Source organism: Numenius arquata, chromosome 1, assembly GCF_964106895.1.
Source record: "Numenius arquata chromosome 1, bNumArq3.hap1.1, whole genome shotgun sequence".
Lineage (NCBI taxonomy): Eukaryota > Metazoa > Chordata > Aves > Charadriiformes > Scolopacidae > Numenius > Numenius arquata.
Genome location: NC_133576.1, coordinates 95,508,582 through 95,525,660, shown reverse-complemented (window position 1 = coordinate 95,525,660; position 17,079 = coordinate 95,508,582). Strand labels below are relative to the sequence as shown.

At 36.4% G+C, this 17,079-nt stretch overlaps 1 protein-coding gene across 1 annotated transcript in view; it reads left to right on the top strand.

Moving 5' to 3' along the window:
• UCHL3 (ubiquitin C-terminal hydrolase L3) overlaps positions 1–17,079 on the top strand; it is a 44,787-nt gene that overhangs the window by 14,758 nt on the left and 12,950 nt on the right. Inside the window, exons 3-5 of the mRNA XM_074147632.1 lie at positions 663–819; positions 1,203–1,288; positions 2,371–2,418. Of these exons, the coding sequence (XP_074003733.1) occupies positions 663–819; positions 1,203–1,288; positions 2,371–2,418 (291 nt within the window). The remainder of the gene's footprint in view (positions 1–662; positions 820–1,202; positions 1,289–2,370; positions 2,419–17,079) is intronic.

Below are 17,079 nucleotides of genomic sequence, written 5' to 3'. Positions count from 1 at the left end.
AAGAACAACCTCCTCCCTAAAAGAACCAACACACCACAACCAACAATAAAAAGCCCACAAAACCAACACACTGTTGCACAGTGTAACAAATTTTAGTCAGTTATAATCTTTACAAAACAAGTACTTTAGATTGTTCAGTCAAACTAAGTTCTTTCTTTTACTACAGAAAATAAAAATTCACTTTATGAATATGGATTTTGAAGGGCCTGTTTTGAGGCTGTGAGCATTGTAGAAATCTTACCTTTATATTCCTGGAAAACTGAAATGTACAAACGGAACTTGTAAGAATGCTTCATGCTGATTAAACACCGGAAGTACCTCTGTCCTTAAAAGCTTTTTGCTGGATTGAAAAGGGACGGTGACAGGTGCTCTGATCAAGGAAATATTTTTTGAAATAATGTTAACACAATTTCAAAATGATGTTTCAAGTGTGACTGGGTTTTGGCTGGTGGCAGCATACTGGTTTAAGAAACAATATAGAGCTGTTCAGTGGAGTAAGTTTACATATACTTGTTGGACCACGCTTGTTAAGTGTTTCAAATCACAGCTTGAGTTTTGTTTTGTATTAATTAGCTTTTGCTTTTTTAAAATCATGTTTGCTTGAATAATATAGCCAGTATCTATTTCTACTATTTGTGAAATGTCTGTAACTTTTCTTCTAGTATGAAACCTTCAGAACAGAAGAAGAAGAGAGAATAAAAGCTAAGGGGCAAGATGTGAAATCATCAGTGTATTTCATGAAGCAGACCATTAACAATGCTTGTGGAACAATTGGGCTAATTCATGCTATTGCAAACAACAGAGATAAAATGAACTTTGGTAAGTTTTTTGTTGGTTGGTTGAGGTTTTTTTGTTGGCTTTTCTGTTTTGTTTTTTTTTTTTTTAACTGTGGGGAGGTGTGAAGGGGAGGATACATTTTGTACTATTTTCTCTGAATATAACCATTATTAAAAGACTATCTCTGTTCAAAGAGCATTTCTACCTACAGTTATAAAAACAGTATTTCATACTAATCCACAAACTAAAACACTCCAAACACAGCAAACTTCAGCAGGTAGTAACTCCTCTTGCAGTCAGCCTTCAGTGTCTTAAGGGTGCAATGTAATTATATCCTTAAATCTTTTGTTGGATATAAGTGTTCTGTAAGCTTTGAATCAAGTTGGAGTTAAAGCGTGACTCTATGTCTTTTTTATTTTTTTAAGAAACTAATTCTTCACTGAAGAAGTTCCTAGAAGATTCGCTATCTATGACTCCGGAAGAGAGGGCCAAATACCTAGAAACTTACGAAGTTAGTATCATGTGTTTTTGCTTTTTATTTAAAATGATAGAAGAATTACTTGCATGAGCAGGTACTGTCCTTAGGACTTGATCCAGTGAAGCACTTAAAGAACTCAATTTTACATGTGAGCTTAGGATCAGACAGTTGCTTCAAAGAAAACCCTGCTTTGGTAAAGTATTCCTGTCTGCCCATATCTCAGTCAGCAGAATGGATTTTGTTCCTCATCCTTATTAATTCACTTAGCTTAAAATGACTTTGAAATGGATGAGAAATGCGTGCATAATGTTTTTGGTGTGTTCAGGATGCAGTTTAATGGTCAATTTAAGCTGATCTGGGGCTTTTGCTGTAAGGATGGTTCTTCTGCAGCCTCCTTTCATTTGTGCCTTCTAGTCATCCCTCTTTGGCTATATCAGCTTGGGGCACACAAAGAGCTGATTTGGCTGAAATATAATCTTCTTCCCCCTGCCCCCCGTCAAACAACTAGATGAGCTAGCTGATAGTGTGTTTAGCCAGATCATCAGTGCTGTTTGAAAGGATGCAGCAGAAACATCTGGCCAGTGGTGGAATGGGAGAATGGTGCTGTTGCTCCTGATGGTAATGAGGATCCTTTTTCAAGATTAAAATCTTGATGCCAAGCCTGAGTTCAATTTAAGCTTATTGTGAAGCCCTCAGGAATAAGGGTGTTAATATGTGGCTGAGGGAAGTAGTAACAAACAGAAACAGTAGAGGTTCAATTTTCTGTAGAAATGTTGGACACAAGATATCTGATCAGAGCTTCTATCTAAAGTGTTTTGTCTGCTCAAGAAGTGATATATAGTAAAAACATTTGCCCTTAGTGTTTTCTGTGTGTAAAAGTGCCATTTCAAACTGTTAGGTATTTGATTTGAACTGACTGTCATGAAACTGAAATATTGGTCTCCCTCCTTGGAAGTGGAGATGATTTATTTATTATTTTTTAAATTTATTTATTGCAAGCACTGAACAAAAATAGTAACACCTATGACATTTGATAAAACAAAAAGCTTACAGTGATTCTTAAAACACTGAAAGTCTCTCATTTAAAGTCTGATTGAAATATGTTTTAATTTTAGGCTATTCGTGTCACTCATGAATCCAGTGCCCATGAAGGTCAGACTGAGGTATTCATTTTTAAAAAAAAAAAATCTTTGTTAATAACTGCTTTAAGTTGAATATAATTGAAATGACAACAATCATATATTAAAGGTTTACAGTGAAATGGAGGTTATTGCTTGGTTTGCAGTATTGTGTCATTGGTCAAAAATCAGGGCATAAAATCAAGTGGTATTGTTTGGGGGAAAAAAAATTTGAAGCTTGTTGGGGTTTGGTTTTGGTTTTTGATTTTTGTTGTGGTTTGGGTTGGGTTTTTTTTAAGGTTTTATATAACATGGATGATCTTTTCAAGTGTCATTTCAGAGTAAAACAGCCAGTAATAGTATTTTTAATGAAAGTTGAGGTTTTGATTTTGCAAATTTGTAGGTAAGATCCATAGTAATCATACAAGTGGAACAAACATTTTGGGAGAGTTTGAGAAGTTTTATTTCAGGAAAAGAAATAGTATAATACTTTGTTTGCCATCATGTATATGCTGCTTGTTTACAAATATCAATTCAGATATATTCTCACTAATAAATGTGTTTATAAGGTTTTATCCCCCAACAGATTAGGTGATAGAAAAACAACCACCAAAACAAAAGAAAATGCCAAAACAACAAAAAAACCTTAAAATAAACATAGACATAACATTCAATATTTTCTTGCTTCAGTCATACTAAGGCAGTTTTCCATCTTTCCAGTTCAGATTTCACTATCTATTCCACAAAAAGAAAAGTGATTAGATTACTGCTAGCACTGCTTTGTTTGACGAAGCAAGGAGCCCACCTTTCTTTGACTGTAACTTCAGTGGCTCCTTCACTTTTTTTTTTTTTTTTTTTCCTTTTTTGAGGTACAGTGGGTGATGTTGTCTTCTTATGACTTGTGTGACTTGTGTAGTGTCTTGGAAACAATGCAGGAAAAAACAAAGTAGTCCTTTCTGCTCCCCAGTTTCATTTCCCCCTCTTCACTTCCATCTGGAAATGAAAATTGAGAATTGTTTTAACTACCTCTCTTTTATATACTCAACTTCCTTTTTAATATTTTCTTTAAAAAAACCTCACTGCTCTTTCTTCTTACCTTTTTCTCTAAATTAATCAAGGTTCTATATTTCAAGAAGAAACATCGGAGCAAATTCATAATTCTCTTTCTTTTCAAAGTGAGAGAATCCACTTTACAGATGAGTAAGCTCACTAAGAGAGAGGCTTATGGAGATTATTCCCACAAGCTGCTGAAGACTGAATCTTTTCCTAAGATCCTTGTGAAAGAGGAAAACTTCTTTAGTTGTTCTGATGTACTGTGACTTTCACCCAGGGAATGGTTTGTCTGTGCATTCTTCTGACAAAAATTATGGAATGACTGGGAAAGAAAATGCAAGGGCTATAGAGTTCCTGAGAGTCTTCTTAAAGATTCAGGAAGCATCTAAGGGATGATGGAATCCCCTCATAAGGGACAGTTAACTTCTTGAACTTCCATAAATTAATTTGTTTCCTGATCAAGATAACCACAATACAAAAGATTAATAATTGTGTGGAAATATGATGACTTCTTTTCATAATAAAAATTTACAAGATTGTCTTAGCAACCATGTCTGAACACAAATATTAAATAGGTAGTTTCCTTGCCAAATATTTATTATTCCATTTTGCATGACTGAATCTGGAAGTAATTCAATATGGATATTCCTTAGGCTGGTAAAATAAGTTTTTCCTGTCCTTCTGTTTCCAAAGTTGAAATAGTACAGTGGCTGAATACATGTCCTAGGACTATTTTTCATAATAGTTCTGATCCATCAACCAAGGAGGGAAGAAATAAACAAGTTATCTTACTGGAGCATCTAGTAGCCTGAAGATCCTGTCCTGCCAGAGTGTACTTAAATTGGCAGCAAGGCTTCCCCTTTCATTTGTACAGGAGGAATTGCTTTACTTTAAAGTACAATTCTTTTTAAGCAAAACAAAATCTGAAATGTGAATATGCTGGGAAGTGTAACTGAGGGTTGGGGTGAATTAATCTCCTAGTCTTTTTTCTTCCGGTGGTACACTGTAAATGTAGCTTCAGGTAGTAGGGGAGGGACTGGTGAACGGCATGCCCTTGAAGATGCTGAAGTTAGCATATACAGGTCCTACAGGGATGTTGACTTGTCCTGCAGAATGAGTTGACAAGTTCTAGCACCTTTGGAGCAAGAGAGAAGAGAATCCCATTCCTCCTGCATATCGATTATTTGTTAGGATTACTTTCCTGAGAACTTAAACTTCATTTCAGAGGAACATGTTTGCCTTCCCATGCCTCTGTTGGGTACTTGTTCTCCCCCTGTCCCCGCACAGCAAGGGCATCTTGCATAAAAATCTTTCCTTTGAATACAAAGAGTCTTTTATAGTTGCTTAATGATACTAAGTGCTGTAGCTTTGTGAGTAAAAAGTCCTCTCCAGGTCTCCTACAGAATTAAAGGTTAAGAAAACGTGCTGGCCTGCTCTTTTTAGGATGATTAACTTGGCTTGCTTGCTTCCTAAGAATAGCCTGCTCTGTTGGTAGTTCTGTCCCTTAGATAGGTATTGCGTGCTACTCTCCACTCAGATTCTTCTGAAAATGTTGCTTAAGCTCATCTGTGTTAGAATAATTTCCAGAAGTGGGAGGTACAGCAGGGCCTTGCTGATTTGGTTAAGAAACTGTGTAACTGCCCTCAAGATGCTGTTCTTCCCCTCCCCTATTCAAAACACCCCACCCCACCATAGATCAGTGTGATGTGATAAAAGCAAAATTTTCTGGAATCTTGAGATGCGGATGGTTTAAAAATAGCAAAGAATACAGGCAGGTTCTTCTCTGATAATATGTCTTTTTTCTGGTCTCTGATTTCTCAGATCTTTGAGGAGTCAGCCTTTAATGCTTCTAAGTAAAGCCTTTATTTGTTGATTGCTCCTTGACAGTCTTGCGAAGCCATCTCAGTGGCTACTTGTTTTTTACAATATGCAAGTGGATTTTCTGGTTTTGTTTCTGTTCTGTGTATGTGGGTATTCCGAACCTTGAAATAAAACAAGTCCATCGAGAAATAAAAGGTTAGCAGTAATAGAGTAAAGCAATGCTGTCTTTCTAGTACCTGTGTATTTCATCTGTTCGTCTTGTCCAGCGGGCAGGATTTCTTTCTGTTTGAAAAGAATCTGTAATCAATTTATTTTTATTTTGATTTCTTAATTTTTTTTTTCCAAATACAACTTTTCTTAAAAACATATCTGACAAGATAGTATTTGTATACCTTCGATATTAGAGGACGGCTAGATTCTACATTCCAGTTCGTGATTGCTGGAAGAAAATAGTTACAGTGGTCAGTTTGCTGCTGGGATTTATCATTAATGTGTGATCTATTTAGATGAAGCATTAAGATGGCTTGCTAAGCAAATGGATCAGAGCTGAGAGCTATGGAGTGTTGTGCCTTGATGGGTGTTTTAACAGGCTTCCCAAGTTTGATAGCTGCAATTAATTTGCTTAGTTTCAAAAGGGGGAGGAAAAAAACAATGGCTGTGTTCCTAGCCATTTTGTATAACTTTTGGTATTGCATTGAAAACTTTTACAGAACATCTGTAGACTGGATTAGAACTGGGTTTTTTCAGTACCTTTTTTTGGTATTAAAATATGTGAGGTTTTTAACAAAGTTTACTGAATTTTTATTAAATTTCTAAATATTTTTCTTAAAAATAGTCTTTTTTTTGTTCTTTCGAAGAGATTAAATTTTAAGAACAGTCAAGCAGTTTTCATTTTGCTAATTCGTTTCAGGTTTGCAAATTAAAAGGATTGTAAATTGGGGTTGTCCTTCAGGCCAAGTTTTGGACAAGGTGTGATTCAAGTTCTGTGTTAAGACTCTCGGATTCTGTGGCTCCATGGCTCACTTCTTTGCTTCAGTAAAGCAAATAGATAAAGCAGTCCTATGGGTACTTCTATGTGTAAAAAATATAGGTCTGTTTAAAATTATTTTAGTAGCAAGCAGTAAGATCTGGGAATAATCCCACAGGAGAAGCGTGGTGTTGGTTTCAGGGGTTTCAAGGGTGATTTGATTCTGGTCCCATGTTCCAGTACCATAATGAGGGCAATTAATGTAAGACTCTTTTAAGTCTTGCTGTTAAACTTTATGCTGCTGAAGCTTACACTTTCTCAAGTGACAGGTATTTTATATCCAAAGCTGCCAAAAAAGGGATCTAGGTCTTTAGGATAAAGCTTCACAGATCCAACTTGTTCTCCTTTCTAGGTGATGGTTCCTTTAAGGCAGCTATTGCTGAGACTGGAATAGTTGCCAGCTACTCAAGGTCCTCTTTCTTTTTTTCATGAGTCTTCTGCTGAGCGTATACTTTTGTTTATAGTATCTAGGATGTCTGAAGATATGGAAAATATAACCTGCTTCTTTGCAGAACTGCACACACTTCTAAGCTGGTCCTTATGTTGTTCCTTTGTACTGAGCAGAGTTTTTCTGTTTGTTTGTTTTGCCTTTTTTTTTTTTCCTTTGAGGGAGGAAAAGTAGCAATTAATAGCACTGATCACAAGTGTTAGGTTCATATCTAACTTTTTTGAATTACAATCTTGGGTTGCTTTCTTTCAAAACAGTCACAGCAACTATTTTCAAGTAACAGATCAGAAAATCTGAGGGGAGAATTTTTTGAAAACAGGAAAACGTCATTCCATGAGAGAGACTTCCAGGTCTAGAGTCTTTTGCAGAGGAAATAGCCCTTTTGAATTTGGAGTTGGGGAAGAAACTTATTTTGTATCCTACCTACTCATTTTCATTAATAATAAAAAGTTACTGTATAGTTTTCTGAGTGAGTAGGAAGAAGAAGATGCAAAGACACACTTGTTACAGAAATAAACCAGTAGAAATTGTTTAACTCAATTAAACAATGATATGCTATGACAGCTTGAGGGAAGTTATTCCAAGTAGAAATTATTATCTGTACTGATTCTTGAAATAAATGACCTTTTTAATATGTGAGTATTATAATGTGAGTAGCAAGTTATTTTCATTTTGCTCTCATATTATTGACATCCGTATCCACTTCTTTGCAATGATACTTCATTAAGCTCAATTTTACAGTAAGGAAAATGGCAAGCTATACCATATAAAGTACCTTTTAAAAGATTAATTGGCCTTCAGACAAGGAATTGATCTAGAGAATAATCTGTATTCAATTTCTGCCTTTCTAAAGGCTTTGACATGCTTAACTCCTGTTCCAATACTGTTCTGGTAATAGTATCTGAAGTTTTAGACAGCTGTGTGTGTCTGTTGAAATAATTCTGTATTGTCAGATTACTGACAATATCTTCTGTCTTCTGTCAGCTTCCCAAACAGCTTCTTTCAGCAGCTCGTCCTATAGCTCCTGTAGGAGCTAATGCTGGCACAGCGGTGTTAGAAGCACACTCCTGGGAAGAGAGAAGGCTTCACAGACTAGACTTAGATCAGCTTTTGCTGCTGTGGACAGCAAATACTCAAATAGCTGGGGTGTTAAGGAATTGTCAGGCTGTTTGGGCAACATAAGGTATCACTAACTGCTGACATAGAGCTTTCCATATCACTTTTTGTTATAAAATTCAAGTGATAGAGTGAACTTTTTATTATTATGTCTTGCGGTACTTGCGGCATATGGAACCACTTTCGTGTTTGAGGTTGACCTTTTTTTTTTTTTTTTGGACAGGGGAGTTTTAGCATGGTTTATGCATTACTGCTTAGCAGAATTTGATTTGTGGTCTTTAGGAAGTTTACGTCTTTAAATGTCATTACAGCATAGCTCAAAAGAATGTTTTAATCGAGCAAATAAATACAAGTGAAGTGGCCACTTGAAATACCTGTGTTAGATAATGGTTAGAGAATAATAAGAACTTCTTATTTTGTTCATGGCCTAAATCCTTAGGAGAAAATTAGGAGTTATCAAATTCCTGTTTTTTTTCTTTTCTCTTCCTTAGAGGGAATTGAGAATGTCCAACTAAATTAAGTTTAACCTACAGTGTTTCAGTTACTAGTTATGGAAGAGAGAAGAAAACAGAACTAGAATATACAATATATCAGCTATTTCGGGGAGCACAGAAAATACTGTTTTTGGTTTTGTAACTTGTGTTTGTGAGGGTTTTTTGTTATCTCTTTTTAGTACAGTTCATACCTCTATTTACCAACTGACACCTTTGGCTGCTAGTACTATCTGTTGGGCTAAATGAGACTCAGAACTGAGCAGACTGAGGTGCTGCCTCTGAACTGCCACTTCAAATGAAAACAACATTCCTGCACCTCATTAGACCTCTATCAAAAAATTGATGGTGGAAATATTAGCCTTTGAAAATCAAAATTGATGTTTGACTCTGTCAGTACAAAAGTCACAAGTAAGAACTGCTCTCAGATGTTCACAAAAAACTGATGTGCTCATCAGTATGTTTACTTAAATATACTTTTTGTTCACAAGTATGATCAGGAATATTTTTAACATGGATTGAAGTTGGCAGCCACTAAAAAAGCTACCACAGCTTGATTTCTTCCTTAACTCAAACCATAACTGCAAACTGTAGTCTGTAAACTTGTTTAGTGTGCTCTGAGAACTATAATCTTGCTTGGAATGTGCTAAGTTAGACTTTGATCACAGTAACAGTCGTTAACATTGGCAAGAATGAAGTAGAGTCAATGTACTCTGTTCTCAGCTGCTATAAAACTTGAACTTTCAAAGATCTCTGGTTCCCTGGGGCATTACAATTTATTGTTAGAGAAGAAACATAAAGGAGCTTCCCTTTCACTCCTGCCAAGAACATATGGTGGGATTTTCTTCTTAAATAGCCTGTATTCCTCAATGTTTCTTCTGAATAATCCATAGTCTTGTAAAGAAACATTTACATCTTGGGAGAATTTAAAATCAATTCTATAACTGTTTCTAAGATGATTTTTGTTTAGCTTAGCAGTACAGAACAAGCGTGTAGTCTCTCCTGGAAAGGCGATGAAGTTGCCTAAATTTGTTAGCTATAGCTTTTTCTTGTTTACAGCCTACACAGTAAAAGTGTAAAAAAAAATTAGCTTACTAGAATCATGTGAAATGTTTTGGAAGTTGTACTTGGTTAGTCTTTGACTCATTGCATTGCCCTTTTATTTAACATGTCAGTGTTTGAGACATGCATCAATCTGATTTCTGTAGTTTACTGAGCAAATAAGTAATAAGGTATTAATACAGTATTGCTCTGAATTGTTATTCTTATGATTAACTGTAAAATCTGTATGAAGGAACTCTGATTCCCAGGATGAAATGTAACTATAGAGGATATTCGCACCCATAAAGCAGCCTATGAACTTAAATAACAAGTATATAAGAAATAAATGATGACTGAAAGTAACAAAATGCTTCTACAGTTTTGCATCCAACAACTCTACCAACAAACTACCATAAGTTTTTTTTTTTTTTTTTTTTTTTTGGGTTTTGGTTGTGGTTTTTCTTTTTGGCATCTCTCCAATCCATAACGCTTCCAGTGCTGTTCTTGCACTATCCATGTAAGAGACAGCGAGCAGCAGGCTCCAGCCATGTGTTTGCTCACTGGTGTTTTGGTGGGCTGATCATGATGGGTGATGGTTGAGTTCGCACTCAACCTCTTTCCCTCAGGCAGAAGAGAAACTAATTTGGCTTTGGGTTTTTTTGTTTTGTTTTTTCTTTATTCAACCACTTATTGGGGGGGGGGGGGGGGGGCGGAAATTATAAGAACTTACAATCTTTAAGACAGCCAACCTTTTACCTATATGGCTGAAGCTAGACAGTGGGCTAAAACTAATCAGAGAATTGATGTTGCATCAACCAACTTTGCCCAAGGAAGCACTCTAAAAATATGATAATTGGGTGTGCAACAATGCTGTTCAATTTATTTAAGAGAAAAAAATATTGTGGAGGAAAAATATTTGAAAAAAAATCTAGTTAAATTAGGTTTTGCAGAGCTCCCTAACCTTTAGAATTTTCTTTTTTGTAATTCCACTAATTTTTGATCACAGAAGTCACCATTGTGATAATCTAGCTTGACTTTTGCCTAACATAGGCCATAGAACTTAAATTTAGGTCTTCAGAGAGATACAAATAATCACAAATTTTGGAAAGATTTTTTTGGGGAGCTCTCAGCTCACCATTTTTCTCACCTTTAAGCTCTGTCTTTACCCATATCCCTAGCAAAGTAATACTCTTGGGATACTGTCCATTCTTAATCGTGGATTAAACTGACACAGAGAATACTGTTAAGGTTTTCTTTTTACCAGGTGCAGAAACTGTCATTAAACATACTGGTGCGGAAGTTGATCAGTGAGCAGGTGTAGCTCAATTTGCTTTAAAAACTGTAGTCTCGGTTTCAATACATACTAACACTGATGATTGTAATGTTGATAAGACACGTAGGTCTGTGAAGAGTGGAGTTTATGAACCTTAACAATTTGCATGTTGCGCAGGCTTTTGTTGCGTGTAAGGAAGTTCTAGTTAGGAACAAGACATTGCTTGCAGTTGAAATATTCATAATATCTCTTGTTTGTGTGAATTCTGTGGTGCACTGTTGGAGATGAGCTCATGAAGCAGCTTCTGCCTCTGTGGAATACTTCCTTTGTCAGGCTCCTCTTCCCTGTCTGGCTGCTTATCTTCTTATAAAAGCTTGAAGGAACTTAATGTCTCTCAAGATTTCCCCACCACCACCAAAACAAGCTTGAAACGCTGTTAAAAGATTAAAAACACTTGTGAAGGAAGGAGGAGGAAGAGGATTTTTTCAGACAGTGGGATGCATGGATTTAATTTGCATGTAAAAACCCCACTAAGGATAATGACTTCTAAGGAAGAAAAACGCTATTACACTTTGAACTGTAATACAGACCCTTTTAAACAATACAATAGTGAGCAATTACTCAAACAAACCAAAAAAAGCTGTAAAAGGTGGTGGGGAAAAACAATAGATAATAAGTACATCTTCTCTGAATGTAATCTTAAAGCTGTAATAACTCTTATATTGCCTATTTGGCTGGCAAGGTTGCACTTAATGTCACTTCAGCCTTCCCCCATCTCCACTACAGGGCTTACTGTACGGGAACTGTATAATGAGGCCACTGATCAGTGTCAGTGTCAGTTTGTTGGGAGCAGTTATTGCAGGCTCATGGACTGACTAAACCAAGCAGCTCCAGAGCGTGTGGCAGGGCCTCTGATCCCGGGGTTGCACGTAAGAAACGAAGACCAGGACTAGAAGCGCTGTATTTCCTCCTGTTTCCCAAGTTTCCAGTGATGTTGGTGTGCAGTTAAAGCTGGTTTGAGCTCTGTCCCAGTGCAATGAGCATTTCTTTCTACGTAGCGAAACAACCTCACAATCGAGGAAAGAAGAAAGCCCCACTCCCAGCATAGTTTGTCAGCTGACAGACAGGGAAGCCTCCTTAGAGGAAGGTGGCATGGGCTTGAACTTTCCACTGAGAGGACACCCTGAACTTGAGCTTCCAGACGGATTAATTTTTGTAGCCACTACCAAGTTAATCGGTAATAAATATTTCCCCTTAGAAAGAAATGGTCATGCAATACCAGACACCACTTTGTCCTGTTGGGTCTTCAATGCATTAGATGTGGACTGAGATACTTTGCTGGCTTGGGTTCCCCAGACAAGATGAGCAGATACATCCCTGTTCCTAGAACCTGACCGGTTTGGTCGTGAGCCCAGTCATGAGCTACTCAGCGCTATCAAACTTCTGCACTTTTAGGTATTTGCAAAAGCACAGCTCTTGGTGCGTGATGAACTTTGTAGGTGTTTCCTTGAGATCTTAGACTTAAATGGCTCTAGGCTTTAATAACAGCTATATATAGGAATGAGTTTCGGATTGGGGCGGATGATAATTGCCTAAACGTTTTTTGGACCTATTCCATGAAGCGTTTAACTTGTTTATAATGTATTTTTTGCATTACAAACCATAAACATAATGTACTTACTGGTTTATATGACAATAACATTCGATTCTATTTCAGGGTTTTGTTTTACCGCTTCAGATATTTGACCTGCTACAATTTTCAGCTCAGAAATATGCTCCTGTGATCTTTTCATCTTGTGAAGTTAGTCTAATTCTCTCTTCTCTGCAGTTTCTAGCTGTTAATAAGTCTTGTTTGAATAGTATCTCAAGTTATGATGTCTTCCGCATTTTAAATTAAATGTGAAATATATGACTTTGTATCCTTTATGTGGAGACATGTATTAATATTGACAATAATTCTAGCTTAATTTTTTTTTAATATTAAATTGAAAACAACTGCAATTGACACAGCTTAATTTGTGCTTATTAAACCAATGCATGGAATTTTATGGCTCTTGTAGCCTTGTTAATTAGGCATAATCTGGTGTTAATTTTGCTTTTCAACAATTCCTATATACTCTCTGTTGAAATTTCACTCTTAAAAATGCAAAAGTATGTTTTCAGTCTGGAGGAAGTTTCTCTTTGTCTTGGTTGATCTCATTAGGGGACCTACTAGTATAGGAAATAAAAGATAAAAGATAAAAAGGTTCAATGAATGTAATTTAAAATTAAGACAAATACTGACTTAGAAATTTTAAAATACTAGTTGCCTTAAACTGCATTCTAGGTTATAAGTTTAATTTTGAAAACTTAAAGTGTTTTCTGCTGTCATTACATTCAGACAAGGGGTGTTTTTAATATTTTTTGATTATTTTAGCAATATTAGCTAGGGAACAAAGAAATAACCGCAGTCATGGAAAATGGAAAAAGTGAAGAATTGTGGGAAAATGGTAACAAAAGGAAAAAAGGCTTTATAAAAAAATTCTTTCAGTATTCCGGTCATCCCTGTACTGTTAAAAAAATCTTAAATTTGGTATTGTTCAAAGTCTTACTGTTTCACAGTAATTACACTAGGAGTGCTAAAAGATAGAGTTTTTCTCAGAGCAAAGTATACAGTTTAACAGCTTCCAGTCAATGGAATGCATCAATAAATTCCTACTCTCAACAAGTTTTTCAGTTTCTTTTTTTTTTTACTATTTCTAAGTAAACAGTTACTGTATTGTGGTCCAGGAAGACTAACAGTCTTGTCTGTTTTGATAGCAGCAGCTTACAAAATTGTAAAACATAATGTAGCGTGTCTTGCCTTTTATCATGAACTGTCTAGTCAGCAAAACTCTTAAATTTCTGCCCCACAGCAGGTTCTAATCTTTCAGGTTCCTCCCTCCATAGGGAGGTCTGTGGACTGTGAGGACTTCTAGGAGCAATGTTTTATCAGTCATCTTTTGGAATTTTCTTAGGCAAGCTGAGAAAAAATTGTTTTCAAAGCCATCTGATACATTATCTAAATGTAAAATGCCTCATTTTAAATCTGTTCAAGTGAAGAATTTGAAAAAAAAAAATAATCAGTGGTACAGATAACTATAATAGCCATGTAAGTTGTAAGTGTCTCTGACTCATAGAAGTATTGTCATTGTTAAATTGCTCTTTCTTCATATAGTTACATTTTTGAGCTGGAGGTTTTCTGGTTTTGTCCTCTTATGTGGAGCTACTGAGATATAGGGGTGGTTCAGAATGTTTGAAAATCAGAAGTTAATTGAAAAAAAAAGCCAACCCAAATAACACTCCATGCTTATCTCTGAGCTCTACAGTTTCTACTGTACTTGACGCTTGCTTTTCATGAAGAATTCCTATTCCTGTGTTTGTTCTTTAAGGTCAGCAATATGGGAGCAGTAAGAACCAATTCATTGTCCCACTCTTGATAGAAAAAGGAAAAAAAAGTGAAATTGGATGGGAAAGAAGATTAATTGCTTCAAAAATAATACAAAGGAAGTAAATGTTTTTGACTGACACTTATGCATTGATTAAAAAGAGTGAAAATATTTTTTTTTTTTTCAGAGAACCTATCTAATGCTTGGTCTCTGAAGTCTTCTAGAATCATTCCATTGAATGCGTAATGTGGGACATACCTTAAAGAGCTGCAGTTTCTATTCTGCTTGCATAACTTCCATGGATTCACAAGTAGATGGCAGGTCTCAGTGCGGATAAGTGGGGTATCATCAATGAGTAAATATGTTTGCTAGGGGGGTGGTCTCCAGGGATCGGTTCTGAGACCTGTACCGTTAAACAACTTCTATCAGTGATGTGGAAGGCAACATAAAAAATACACCCCAAAACCTACAGGCAGTGTAAAAAGATCAAGAGATAGTAAAGCACAAGACATCAACACAGGACAATCTGGATTGCCCTTTAGGTTAGCTTCAAACAAAAAGGAGTATTTTTCTGAGGCCAAATAAAAGCTGTGTCATTAGGATAAAAGATAAAGTTTATTTCCTGACAGAAGGTGAGGGGTTCTCTAAAAGACTGAAGATAACATTGGGATTTTTATATGTGGTGAGAGGAGAAAGTTATGGTGGATGATAAGCTGAAGGTGAGCCCCTGGTTTGACATCATGGCCAGATGAACGAATGTAATCTGTTGTTCCATGTTCATATCATCATTAAGCAGGACTAGAAAGGTTGCCTTTTCATTTAGCAATAATGTATTAAGTAACATCCATACAGTTTAATAACTCTCTCTGGAGCTATAGACAGGATTGATTGAATTTTTGATTTGTTCTGATTTATTTCAGTAGCAAAAGAATTGTTAATCTTGAATGTTTGTTTTTGTTTTGTGAGTGTGTTCTGATCCAAACAAAACTTGAACTTGATTGGTCCTGTGGCCTGTGTGGGGCAGAAGATCAAAACTAAATCATCACAATGGTCCTTTCTGGTCTTAGATATATTTACTGTAACTTTGTCAGTTGCAGCTGAGAGTCATTTTTAATACTTCTGTGGTCTTTCTTCTAATAGTAACAATTTGAATGGTTTAACATAGTCCTACTGCTTCCACGGATACTAAAGGGATCCTGAGTGTTAATGGCAATACTGCCACTGGCCTGCTATTTTAGAAGAATAGGTGAAAAACTTAGGAAGTTGCATACCTCATCACGGTAAGCTTCCCTTTTCCTTTGCTTTCCTTTTATGTTAGCCATGGAACAGTAAAGAAACTCTGGGTTCTGTCACAGTAGTTACTTGATTCATTTTAAATCCCAGAGCAGCACAACCTAGCTTTCCCAAATTACCAGAGAAACTGTTGCTTACGGTTTTGTAGCTGTAGACAAAACTGATCGCTCTCTGTTCTCAACTATTCCTTCCATGACATGACACTTTAATCCTCTCCCTCCTCACTTTCCAACAGTCTGTCTCTTGAATGAGTCAGTTAACTTGTGTTCATATTATGAAGTTCACTGGGTGTGAATAACCTCTAGATTATCTAGTGATAAACTTCAGATTTGGACCATGCTTATTTTCATTTTTCCCTTGTCTTCTCATTCAAATTCAACACATTCTTGATTATTATCTGTGTGACTTGATCAGTTAAAGGACAGTATAATAAAGAGTGGACATCTTTGCAGTTGCCTTTTTGGGTATGTTACTTCAAGTTTAAGTGGGCTAAGTATGTTCTTTTTTAATGTTTATGTAGTCGTCATCGTCCTCGCTGTCTTCACCACCATCCTCATCGCAGCCTCAGGTTAGCAACAGCAGAACGAAGGCTTCACCATTGTGTCACTCTGCATCCCTCTCCTGGGGCAAACGTAATCATGTAGGTCCTGCAAAGGCTACCAGTCCGTCAATCCGTCTTCGTCGTTGGCGGCCCTTGATACGCCTTCCATCTGTTGGGCTTCATTCTGTTGTAAGTGTAGTCCATCTTCAGTCTTTTCTTACTCTGACACGACTGGCCTTCTGCCATGCAACTTCAGTCCTCAAGGCATCATTTTTTGTTGGAGTCTTTTCTAAACCATTCTTAGGATTTTTTTCTTCCTTTTTTTTTTTTCCTTTTTTTTTTTTCTTTCCCCCATGTTGGACAGCAAAAGTACATCACTCCATGCTTTGCTGTCCAGGTATTTTTGATTCAACGCACGTGCCAAATCATTTTCAAAGCATAGATGAAGTTTGCCCGTCATGAAGTGGCTTTTTTTTTTTTTCGCCATAGGCTCCACATCCAGCCTCTTCTTTTCACCTCATCTTCATGATCTTTCATTTGGATGTGCTAAACCAAGGGGCTTCTAATTCTTTGTTACATGCTGTTATTTCTTCTGTGTTTGAGACCTGGTTTATGTTTTTGTATCCTAAACCTGGTCTCCTTTTCTTTCATTCTAAGTCTTGCTTAATGGTCCCTGAGTATTTCAGTAAAGGTTAAATGTTTCCTGTAATCCCAAGGGGCTGCCTTACTTTCTCACTTGACATCTGTTTCTTTATCCAGTTTGAAGACATAGATTCTAGTTGAAGGTGAAGACATTCTAATAAGAAAAGCTTGTCATCAAATACCATACTTAAAATTTTTTTCTTCTTCCCTCACAAGGCACAAATATATCTTGGAAACGTTAGAAAAAAGCTACATGCACAGAATAGCTACTATTTCTAAACTGTCCTATGACCACTATCAGAAACAGTAAACTGAAAGAGTGGTTTAGGGTTATTGCATCCTGCTTTTAAGGAGTGGTCACACTTTTAGTGCACACACAAAAAAATCTTGATATGTAGAAGTGAATGGTCTTCAATGTAAAACTGGGACAGTGATTTTTTAGTTTTTTAATCATTCTTCGATAATGACCACCTGTCTTGCTAACAATTCTTATTTGAGGTGTGTGGATTTTTCACTGAGGTGAAATAATTATTCTGACTATGGTCCAAATAAC